The sequence below is a fragment of the Triticum aestivum genome, chromosome 7A (assembly GCF_018294505.1).
Source record: "Triticum aestivum cultivar Chinese Spring chromosome 7A, IWGSC CS RefSeq v2.1, whole genome shotgun sequence".
Lineage (NCBI taxonomy): Eukaryota > Viridiplantae > Streptophyta > Magnoliopsida > Poales > Poaceae > Triticum > Triticum aestivum.
In genome coordinates this window covers 498,325,678-498,337,956 of record NC_057812.1, presented here as the reverse complement: position 1 = coordinate 498,337,956, position 12,279 = coordinate 498,325,678, and the positions used below count along the sequence as shown (strand labels likewise).

Genomic DNA, 12,279 nt, shown 5'->3' with positions numbered 1-12,279 from the left:
TCGTAAGGTGCTAGCACTTCTGAAAGACTATGTCTCGATCATCCGTTTCTCAAACACCATGTAGTGCGAGAAATCCAACGGAGGAGATCGAGTCTTGTGGGGAAAAGTGCGCAAACCTCTGCATAGTGTACAAACTAATCATGATTAGTCGTGTCCCCAGTTATGGACATCTTGAGTATCTAGTTCTTGGATTATCATGTTGATCTCATCACGTTACTTTAATTAATTTTGTTGGGTTCTAATGATGATACGTAATTGGGATTGAGAATGCTGTCAACCATTCTCAATGTTTAACAACCACCATGATAGTTAAATAAAATTTATTCCTTTGCAGTAGGGAAAAATTGGCTTTACGCAAAAACTATAACCATAGAGATTTTCCACCAGCCATATATGCATGTAGTGATAGCCATTATTCATCATTGCTCTACAGTGTGAATTTGCCAGTACATTCAATGTACTGACCCTTTGTGGCTGCAACGTCTCATGTTGCAGGATTATATTACGACAAGTAAGTGATACGTTAGGGTTACGATTTCTACACTCAACTTTGCCGTTGGTGTCGATGGGAACCCACAACCTTGTTGTTCTTCCGCTATGTTTGGATTGAGGTAATAGTATTTACATTATCTTTATACATGTGATTTACCTCTGTTATAAATCCTCGAGTACTGTGTGTGTCAGCATACCGATCTAGGGATGACACTTAAGCACAGAGACTTGATCCATTCGGGTCGGGTCGCTACACATATTGTGAAAGTGGGATTGAAAGAAATTGTTGTGCGTCAATGGGCCACATAGTTTGTCTAATCAGTTCCTCGTCCTGATTGTTGGAAGCAGGGTCAATCACTTTTGATAGCAGATGGCTCCCCCTAGGGGTCACAATCTTCCTAGTGACACGGCTTGGGATCCAGGCATCTTCCCACATATTGATGTTATGTCCGTTACCCACTCGCCAAATATAGCCACGTTTCAGAGTAGTCATACCTGCCATAATGCTCTGCCAGGTGAAAGAAGCACCATGTTTTGGCTTAGACATCAGCAAATCGCCATCACGGTAATACATGGCCCTCAAAATAGTGGCACACAAGGAGTCGGGATTATCAATAAGATGCCATGCTTGTTTGGTGAGCAAAGCCAGGTTGAAATAGTGGATATCACGGAATCCCATTCCACCTTGGTTTTTTGGTACACACATTTTCCACTAGGCCAACCAATGCAGCCTCCTCTGGTTCTCCTCGTCTCCCCACCAGAAATGCGCTATCGTGTCAATGATTCCTTTTCATTTTTTTAGGAATTTTAAAGACCGACATTGCATAGGTAGGTATGGCTTGGGTCACAGCCTTGAGTAGGATCTCCTTCCCCCCGGCGGACAGTAATTTTGCCTTCCAACCATTGATTTTCTTAACAATTTGTTCAATCAAAAATTTAAAGCGGTCTGATTTGTCAGCACCCACGTTGGCTGGTAAACCCAAGTATTTATCATTCATTGCCTCCATCATTACATTCAGCATTGTACACATTTGTTCTCTGATCTCAACCGTTGTATTAGGACTAAAGAAAATACTGGATTTTTTCACACTTACCAGCTGTCCCAACGTCGCACAATATAAATCTAATGCTGATTTCAGGGCCGCCGCACTATGTTGATTGGCTTTCATCAAGAAGGGTTTGTAAGTTCATCATTAAACAAAGTGCTAAGTAATTGGAAAGGGTTTGTCATAAATATTGATTGCTTGACTGAAACTCTAGGTTGTGTTATGATAATATGTTTGAATATGATAAAGTCTTGAGTGATTGGGAACATGAATATGACATATGAGTATTATTTGGTATTGCATGAAAACATTAATCCACGAAAAGCAATGGCGATTTTTATTTACACATTTTGATGCTACTTGCTTATTATCAAATATAGATCATTTCTTTGAATCACTTTTGTCTCGAGTTCAAACCGTGTTACATCATTTGATGAATATTATGTTGGGTAGCATTCAACATAAAAAATTATCTCTGTTTGTCACTTACCTACTCGAGGACGAGTAGGAATTATGCTTGGGGATGTTGATACTTCTCATGTGTATCTATAGTTTTTTATTGTTTAATGATATTATAATACCACTTTTATATTTTTATAGCAATTTATATTATTTTTCTAGACTAAACTATTAATTTAGTACCTAGTGGCGGTTCCTATTTTCTACTCTTTTTTCGCATGAAATCAATATCTACAGAGGTCAAAATCACTTGCCGATTTAATAAAAAAAATTGGGCAACAAGAAACATGGGAAGCTTTGGGAGAGATCGAGAGGGGTAGCCAGGGGCCCACATGACAACCCCTACCAAAACCCTCCGCCATATTTCCAGAAGAAAGTTATCGCCGCCGCAAGCTCATATTCCGTGAACATCCCACCCGGAGGCCTGTTTTGGAGCCCTGCTAGAGGGGGAAGCCATTGCCAGAGCCATCTTCATCAACCTTGTTGCCTCCATGACGATGTGTGAGTAGTTCCATTAGGACCTACAGGTCCATAGTAGTAGCTAGAAGGTTCTCTCTCTCTTTTTGGATCTTCCATACCATGTTCACATGAGACTTCTCACATGATCGAGATCAATTCGACATAATCGATGGTGTGTTTGTTGGGACATGACGAATTCCCATTTATGATTACACTGTTCATTGAAATCAATTGAATATTTTGAGGTTTTGTTGCTGCATAATTAAATATCTATGTATGCTCTCTGATCTATCTGTCTTCTTTGGCCAACTTCAATGGGGTTTTCTTCAGAGGGAGTGGTGCTACATAGTGGGTTCAGTTTTGCCATGCTCTAACCTACTGACAAAATATTGTTGCCACTAAGAATAAAACGACGGGGTTTTTTCATATTGATTGACTTCTTCCTGTCTACATGATTTCATGTTGCTTATTCCGGTACTTTGTTTCTTACAAACTTAATACCTTGAGATGCATGATGGGTAGTTGTTATGGGGTGGAGTATTAGTAGTAGATGTAGTTGAATTAATGGTCTACTTATCACGGACGTAACGCCTATATGAGATTATTCCATGAATGATCATAGTCATGAATATTGCAATGTTATCAATTGTCCAACTCTAATTTGTTTACCATGTCTTTGCTTGTTTTCGAAAGAGATACCACTAGTGAACCTATGGCCCCTAGGGTCTATTCTCCATTACTAAGTTTTTCTACATAATTTCTCCTTTTATTTGTCGTGCTATTTTGCTATTATCTACCTCTATCATTTGCTTTAATCTTGTAACTAGCAAGGCAAGGGGCTTGACAACCCTCTTAAAGCGCTGGATGCAAGTTTGTATTCGTTTGTGTGCATGTGTTGCTGCTAGCTTAAGGCACTCCTACTGGATCGATAACCCTGGTTCTTAACTAAGGGAAATACTTTGTTGTTATTCTGCTTCACCCCTTCCTCTTTGGGGAATCTCAACAAGTCCTACGGGAGTAAGTGTAGGATCGAAAATATGTCTATAGGGGGCTGATTAGACTACTTGACCAAATAAAAATCTAACCTTTTCCCAATTTTAGTTGTGGGCGGATTTTAGCAAATCTATCAAGTCAAGTATCACCCTACACATGCAATTCTACGAGTATATCAGCGGAAAGTAAAACATTGCACATGTAAGTACAGGAGGGGTTCAAATATTTCAAACACAATGAAGACACAATAATTTTTGGCGTGGTTTTGATAGGTGGTGCTATTGTACGTCCATGTTGATGGAGACTTCAACCCACGAAGGGTAATGGTTGCGTGAGTCCATGGAGGGGCTCCACCCATGAGGGGTCCACGAAGAAGCAACCTTGTCTATTTCACCATGGCTTCCGTACACGAAGGACTAGCCTCACTCGGGTAGATCTTCATGAGGTAGGCGATCTCCTTGCCCTTACAAACTCCTTGGTTCAACTCCACATGATCTTGGAGGCTCCCAAGTGACACCTAACCAATATAGGAGACACCACTCTCCAAAAGCTAATAGATGTTGTGTTGGTGATGAACTCCTTGCTCGTGTGCTTCAAATGATAGTCTCCTCAACACTCAATCTCTCTCACATAGATCTGGCTTGGGTAGGAGAAGGATTGGAGTGGAAAGCAACTTGAAGAGGCTAGAAATCAAGGTTCAAATGGAAGGAATGGAATCTTTTGATCTCAACACATGAGTAGGTGGTTCTCTCTCAGAAAACGAATGGTGGAAGTCATGTTTCGTTCCGATGGCTCTCTTAGAGAGTAAGTGGTGGTGGAGGGGTATAAATAGGCAGCAGAAAAAATCCAAGCGTTACAAGCTTTTGACCTAACTTGGTGGCACTGATATGATAATCTCGGTGAGACCAACTAGTGCAAAATACTTGACCATTAGGATTTTTGGTGAGACCGAATATACCAACGCGGTGGGACCGAAGTGCAATGTCTAGGGCAAAGCCATGTTTCAGTAATTCCGATCAATTCATCTCGGTGATTCTGAAATGAAGCGACTTCATTATAGAAGCTTGGCAAGGCCGTCTCGGTGGGACCTAGAACTATTTCAGTCATACCGAATTGTTAGGGTTTTGGTTGTGGCAATAGAAGGATAATCTTGGTGGGTCCAGGGTGGATGATATCGGTGGGACTGAAATGATGAATTAGGGTTTGGACAGATGTGTTTTGGGAAAGTGATGGAGGGTTTTGGAGCAATATCACTAAGCACTTTGAGCAACAACCTCATCAACAATACCTCATCCCCTTTTAATAGTATTGACTTTCCTAAGGGACTCAAAATGATCTTGGATCACTAAACCAAAAATGTAGAGTCTTGGGGTAGCCAATTCTTGTTCTTGACATTTTGAGGGGTCCACATCCATTTTTTTAAGGTTAGGTCCACATCCATTAGTACTTGCCATGCCAATAATTGATCTTTTATGAAATCTATCATCAATGTTCTTTAGATCAATGACATATATGTTGTTATTAATTACCAAAACCACCCAGGGATTAGTTGCACTTTCAGTAAGCGACATCCACCGGCTTGACCTTGCCTTCGAATGATGCAAAATAACCGCATCATGATTGTAGTGACATGGTTAAGCAAGTAGAGCAAGCTTCATATCTCCTTGATCCTTGAACCTGAGCATAAACCAACCATCGTTGCTGGACAATATCTGAGGAGCGACATTTGGAGCCGCCACACACATCGGAGCTCATTAAAAATTACTCCTAGATTCACCTCAAACTCAACCAGCATTCGTCCGACTAACAACCACCCGCCGTCCGCACGATGAGACTCCTCCAAGTCGACTACAATTGAGGAAGAAGTTGCCATATTGCTACCAATCACCGCCTTGCCCTTGCGATGCAACACTGGGGGCGAAGGGAGAGCCAATGATGCCAAGGAATGATGCAAGTAGAACGTCATTGGCACGAAAATCCCCATGACCACCTTCCATGAACTTTTCCCATTCCCCCAAGCATGAACATTACATCATATACATGTTATTTATCCAGGCATGTATCTGAATCTTCGACACAAGATCTCATGCAAAACATATATTCCCAAAAAGTCAGAATTGGTTGTACACCTTGTAATATGTAACTTTACTAGTGACAACCACCAGGTGGTCTCCATCGCGGTGGCCCTTCCTCCTAAAAATTGACATCATCAAGGTCCTCCTCAGGGATACCAAACCACTCATCATACTCTCGATATCATCCTTGCCCGCCGCCTACAACAATGGACACGAAGCTTCATCAATCATGTTAAACCCTAGTTGATCTACTTAGGAGAACTCGAAACCAACCCAGAATGCAAATCTACCAACTCCGAGTAGCGACTCGTACTATCCCTTAGTTAGTCATAGTGATTTCGACGGTGGTACTGATTGTCGACGAGATGGGAAAACTCAATGCTAGCAAAGATAGTGAGAGAACACAAGCCCATGATTTTTTAGGGCAAGAGCTTCTACCCCGGTTCCATTTTAAGAAATCATGTGACCATACATTTTGTAGCAAGCAGAGCACGACATGAATACAAGGCTCAACAAAAAAGTTTTAAGAAATCTAAACAAGTTCAACCAGGTAACTAAAAAAGGTAAGTAGAGCCACCCAAAATATAGAGATTGACACCATTGTCCACCCCCCCCCAAATGGTAGAGCACTCCAAACAAAGGATTGGGCATGATGTAGAACAATAAGCTTCACAACATTGTCCACTAACTGATGCTTCTTGGCTTTGAGTCTCAATGTCATGCTTGCGGTATCCAGTTCCCATTCCTTAACAGATGTTTTCCTGAAAATCACATATAAGCCATATCAGTAAGAAGAATTAAAGTATAAATCATGCGGGTTCTCCATATAGACCACAAAGTGGTTGCATGGACAACATTTTCAACTTAATGATAAGCATTACTAATCCACCAACATGTGACACAATCAACACTAGCTCTACATCTCATTCCATTAAGCAAAGAAATGTATCTCCAAATCTTAGTAGAAACAACATAACTCAAAAATCAAGTGAATATATGACTCATGCTCATATCAAAAAAAGGCAAGAGAGGCCAGGTACATTTTGTCTCTTGTTGAGATTATCTCTAGTTGAGTAGTTTATTGTTAGCTAGCAACCACAAAAAGATGCGAATTCGAAGGAACAACTAGCTTCCAAACAATAGGAATTTTAACAGAGTTATACCTCTGAAATTAAAAAGAGCATATAAGGAACTAACTAAATAAATCCCTTTAGACTTAGTTTCCAGATTAAAACATCTTTCTCAACAAAGAGGTTAATGGGTTAGGCAACATGAGTTAGGTCAAACCATTTATTCAGTAAATTACCAAAATATCTCCTAAAAGAGATTTTCCATTGTGATCCATCCCAGATTTCAGCAATAGTAAGGTTATGCTCATTAGAGATCATATAAAGATCCCCAAAATTTGCAGCCAAGCTGACAGAACCAACCATTGATCTTCCTAAAGTTGAACCTTCTTAGCATTCCCAACTTTCCATTGATATCCAATATTGGCATCTTTAGTGTCTCAGAAAACTCCTTTCCAAAATGGGGAGATATCATTGTTGGAACAAGCAAAAAGGTTAGGAGATTGGGTTGTGCATTTCTGATAAATGCTCTGTTTCTAGAACTTGTTATTATTTAAACAGTATCTCTTAATCCAAGAGGCTATGAGGCAAATGTTAACTTCACAGAGATTAGGTATACCCAACCCTCCAAAATATTTCCTCATACATAGCAAATCCCAATTGGCTAGGTGGTACTTATGCTGGCTAGGTGGTACTTATCCCCAAAACAATGAGCCATTTAAGAGTTAATCAAAAAAATACTGATTTGAGAAACTTAATGACACTCATATAGGCAAGAATGTTGACTAGTCAAGACTGGAACAAAGTCAATCAACCACTGTGAGCTTCCCTCTCCATTCAACAACTCTTTTAACAATCCTATCTACTACTGGTTGTAGGCCCCCTTCCTATGTTTAGCATGGTAAGGGGAACACCAATATACTCCTACATCACACAGTATCACATGGTTTGAGCAAAAGGTTGAGCCTCAATGTTAATAGGCATCAAATCACATTTACTGAAATTAATCCTCATGCCACACAACTGTTCAAAACATACAAGAATCCATTTGAGGTTTCTAACATAGTCATCTTATTTTTTTTAAAGCAGGGTATCATCAGCATATTGCATGCTAATGATACCGGTAGGTTGAATTATTTGAAAAAGCCCAAGAATCTGCTCATAGTTGCCTTAATGAGCATTCTAGTGAATACATCAACAACTAAATTTAGTATCAAGGGGAAATAGGGTGACCTTATCTAACACCTCTACAAGATTCACAGAAATCACTAGTAATGCCTACAAAACCATTCCTAAGTAATGTTTTGACAAGATTAACCCACTTATGGCAAGGGGCCCCTTTGAATGATAATAGAGGTAAGAAATATCCTATTAACCATGTCACATGCCCTTTCATAGTCTAATTTAAAGGTGAAACCACATTGCCCAATATGCACCACATCATGAATAACTTCATGAGTAGAGAATACTTTCCATAATATACCTCTTTGGGGCAATAAGTTCTTTCCTAATTTTTCCAAGCCTAAGTGGTAGGACATCTGATGGCTAGGTGGTACTTATCCCCAAAACAATGAGCCATTTGAGAGTTAATCAAAGAAATTGCTCATTTGAGAAACATAATGAAGGAATGCTGGCTAGGCAAGACTAGATCAAAGTCAATCTGCCACTGTGAGTTTCCCTCTCCACCCAACAACTCTTTTAACAATCTTATCTACCGCCCTTCCTATGTTTAGCATGTTGAAGGGGAACACCAATATACTCCTACATCACATGGTATCACATGGTTTGAGCACAAGGTTGGGGCTCAATGTTAACATGCCTCAAATCACATTTATGGAAATTAATCCTCATACTAGACAACTATTCAAAACACATAAGAATCCATTTGAGGTTTCTAACATAGTCATCTTAATTTTTTTTTAAATCAGAGTATCATGAGCATATTTCATGCTAATGATACCAGTAGGTTGAATTATTTGGTAAAGCCAAAAATCTGCCCATAACAGTTGCCTTAATGAACATTCTAGTGAATACATCAACAACTTAATTATGTCTAAGGGAAACTAGGGTGACCTTGACTAACACCTCAACCTGATTCACAGAAATCACTGGTAGTACCTACAAAACCATTCAAAACAAAAGTTTTGACAAGATAGACCCACTTATGGCAAAAGCCCCCTTTAAATGATAACAGAGATAAGAAATATCCTATTAACTATATCACATGCCCTTCCATAGTCTAATTTAAAAGATGAACCCACATTGCCCAATATGCACCACATCATGAATAACTTCATGAGTAGAGAATACTTACCATAACACACCTTTCCATAATATACATTTGACACCCCCCCCCCCTCCTAAAACTACAATTACAAAGAGCAATAGATCTATACTTAGGTGTGGACACTTCATCTGGTTCTTTAAATAGATCTAGTTGTTCTTTATTTCAACTATTAAACATGGCTATAAGGTCATCCCTAATTAAATTCAAGAACTGTTGATAAAAAGGAAGGGAAGGCCATGGAGCCCAGGGACATGTTGCACAGGAAATAAATACATCATCCCTAATTTCAGATTCAGTAAAATTAAAGACATCACTCCTAATTTCAGATTCATTAAAATCAGCATCCATGACAATTTCACTACAATCCCATAATCAAAAGGTAAATACACATTTAGTTTGGGTCGTAAACCCAAAAACTGATGGGGCACATCTAAGTATTGACATCCAAGTGACTCAATCACATATTATAAAAAAACAAATACTCACATGAATCTCCGTGTAAAATCAATGACATAGGACTTAGATGTCCAAATACTTAGACCTCCCTCAATGAAAAAGTGCTTAGATAAGATGCTAAGCATATTAAATGCCTTAGCAACTCAAGTCCACAAAGCAAAGGTGCTAAGCTTTTGGGTGCTAAGCTTCGTGCATTTAATTCGTTATAGACTCAGAATTGTGCTTCCACCTAGGTACACGTCCTTAGCACCGTTTTTCTCCGGAGTCACCATTCTACTCTCTCTTCTTAACTAGCATGCCACATCATATTTTTTGCTTAGTTGGCAATCTTAGCGGCTGTACAAGGTGGAGCACTGGGAGAGGCCCTTTTTTATTTAAATCTAGAATAACTTATCAACATGTACTCCAACCATTCCAAAAATATAAGGTGCATTTATCTTTTCAAAAGTCAAACACATGCGTGTTTGACCAAGTTTCTAAGAAAAATATATCAACATATACAAGTACCAAATTTGTATCATTTGATCTATTATGAGAAGTGTTTTCATATTGTATATATTAGGTATTGCATATTTTTGATATTTCATTCCATAATTTGGTCAAGCATACAAACGTTCAACTTTCCCAAAAATTCACATCATATTCTGGAATGAATGAAGTAATATTAGATAGGATAAATCAAATAATCCATAGATGAGCTCAAATAGATCAACTCCGTATAAACAGTAAATAAAAAAACATTTTTTCAAAAATCTATTTTTACACCGAAAATGCTGGAGTTTGCTAGGGAAGTGCAAAATTTCATGACAATCAAGGAGCTCTAGAAAAAAAACAGATTCACGTTTCCAAAATGCAATTATTCAAAGATTCTTTGAGAATATTTTTTTGCATAGACCTTCTAGAGTGTCATTTGTCGCTCCTAGCACACTCGAACATCTTCGGTACTGAATATTTTTAGACGACTTTTTTTCTTTTTCTTTCGAATTTGATGTTCGCTGTCAGGTGCAGATGCACTTGGGCGCCAAAACGCCATCCTAGGATAAATCCCTGATTATACAAATATTGAACAAAATATGTCGCAACTAGAAGGGCACACATTCTACTACATTCATCACAACTAGTACATTAACCAGGCTAACCTATATCACTGCAAATTCCACAAGGTTAAAGAATGCTACGGCAACCCAATACCTTCCATGCATCCTTCACGCGGTGGGACTGTAACGCAGGTGCTGCTCGTAGTAGTTTATCAGCACCAACGGGTTTGTAGACTTCAATTCCTTGTCATCCACAAGAACCTCCTGCCCATCAGACCTGAGTGCTCTGAATGTTATGGAAACCTGCTGCACGTCATCTGCCATGGTGGCATGATACCGCACTGGCTTGATGATCTTAGTGATGCAACGGTTAGCACCGCCCTCTCCCTTGGTCCTATCACCCGTTTCTCCTTGTGCGGAATCAGTTTTCTCATTGCCAGGCCTCTCACTTGTGCCATTGACGACTTGCCCTTGCTCCTGCTGCGCCTCATCCTGCTTGAACCTCCTGACAGACCCAAGCTTGCGCTTCTTGGCACCTGTCACCTGGCCAACCTGAGGTGGGGGTCCCTGTACTGAACTATCAACCTTTGACACACCACTCGCAGGCTGATGTTCATCCTGTTGATGAACCACAACAGACGGCAGGCCAACCGAGAGCACATTTGAGCTGCCCTCCTGTGTGGCACCTTGTCCAAGCATTTGCTGAGGAGCCACGTTCACTGATGCATCAGAGCCCGCAACCAAGTTCCTGTTGCTGTTATCAGTACCTCTCCTGCTGCTTGCTCTGGGAGGCAATATCTTGCGCTCCGGGAGAGGACGTTGGGACAGAGACCGAGGATCTGAACGCCGTGGGCGGCCCCTTCTACCCTGAGAAGAAGGGTTGGGACTTACCACCGGAGCAGTGGAGATCTTGCGCTTGCGCTTGCGCTTGCCATAGGACCTTGGTTGCTGCCGCTTCTCAAAGGCTTCAACAAAATCAGAGCAGGCCTTGAGGTTTTCTTCAGGCTCCCATGTGTTCGCGCTCTCCGGCCACCCACGCCATTTGACGAGGTACTGTACCTGGTTCTGGCGGCGGCGGCGGCGGCGGATGGTCTCGATCTCGTAGTATCCCTCCGCCAGCTTGGGCGGCGACCGCTGCTCCTCCGGCTGCTCCTCCGCCGAGGCCTCATCAGCCTCCTCCTCCTCCTCCTGTTCCCACTCCTCTTCCTCCTCCTCCGCCTCATCCTCCTCGTGATTCCACTCCTCTTCGTCTCCCTTGACTTCCTCCTCCTCTTCAACCTCCATCACCGCTGCCGCCTCCTCCTCCTCCACTGGATCGACGGATCCGCGCGCCGCCCAGGGATCCTTTTTGCCTCGACCCATCGCCAAAGATCTGATTCTGCTTCCCCTCGGTATGCGGTGGATCTGCTGGAGGCGGACTCAGGTTGTGGGCTGACCTTTTGTGGATTGGTGGAGGCGGCTCGGGGATTTGGGGCGACACGGGGGAACAGATCTTGGTGCCGGGACCCGGGCAGGCGTTGATGAAGGGGGGCGGCGGCGTTGGTGCAGGGGTAGAGGAGGGGCGGAGATGGGAGGCGGGGGTGCGGCGGCTAGGGTTAGCTTGTGGGCTTGTGGCCTTTGACCGTGTGGGAGAGTGGTGACGAGGGGATTTGGGTGGGGATTGGCCGACGCAATTCCTATTTGGCGCTGCAGGCGCCCGTTACAGTGCAATCTGCAAACGGGCGCCTGCAGCAGTCCGAGCTGGGCCGGCCCGTTCTATGTTTTCCTTTTCTGGAAAGGACCGAATGAAACAGCGCGACCGAGATTCAAAACTCAAGACCACTCCATAGTAGAAAGCAAATCGAAGTAACCACTACGACCGAGATTCTTCTTTCCACCCTTTTTATTCCTTTCTGTTCGCGAAGCTTT

At 41.7% G+C, this 12,279-nt stretch overlaps 1 protein-coding gene across 1 annotated transcript; it reads right to left on the bottom strand.

Annotated features, from left to right (window-relative positions):
* Positions 1-5,923: 5,923 nt before the first annotated feature.
* LOC123147798 (probable chromo domain-containing protein LHP1) lies at positions 5,924-12,028 on the bottom strand. The gene is made up of 2 exons (XM_044567114.1): positions 10,526-12,028; positions 5,924-6,285 (listed from the first exon to the last, which is right to left on the bottom strand). The coding sequence occupies exon 1, from the start codon at positions 11,731-11,733 to the stop codon at positions 10,540-10,542; it is 1,194 nt and encodes a 397-aa protein (XP_044423049.1). The 5' UTR covers positions 11,734-12,028; the 3' UTR covers positions 5,924-6,285; positions 10,526-10,539.
* Between the last annotated feature and the right edge of the window lie 251 nt (positions 12,029-12,279).

Excerpts from the sequence above, each read along its gene's own strand:
- LOC123147798 (XM_044567114.1), bottom strand. The coding sequence starts at position 11,733 with ATGGGTCGAGGCAAAAAGGATCCCTGGGCGGCGCGCGGATCCGTCGAT.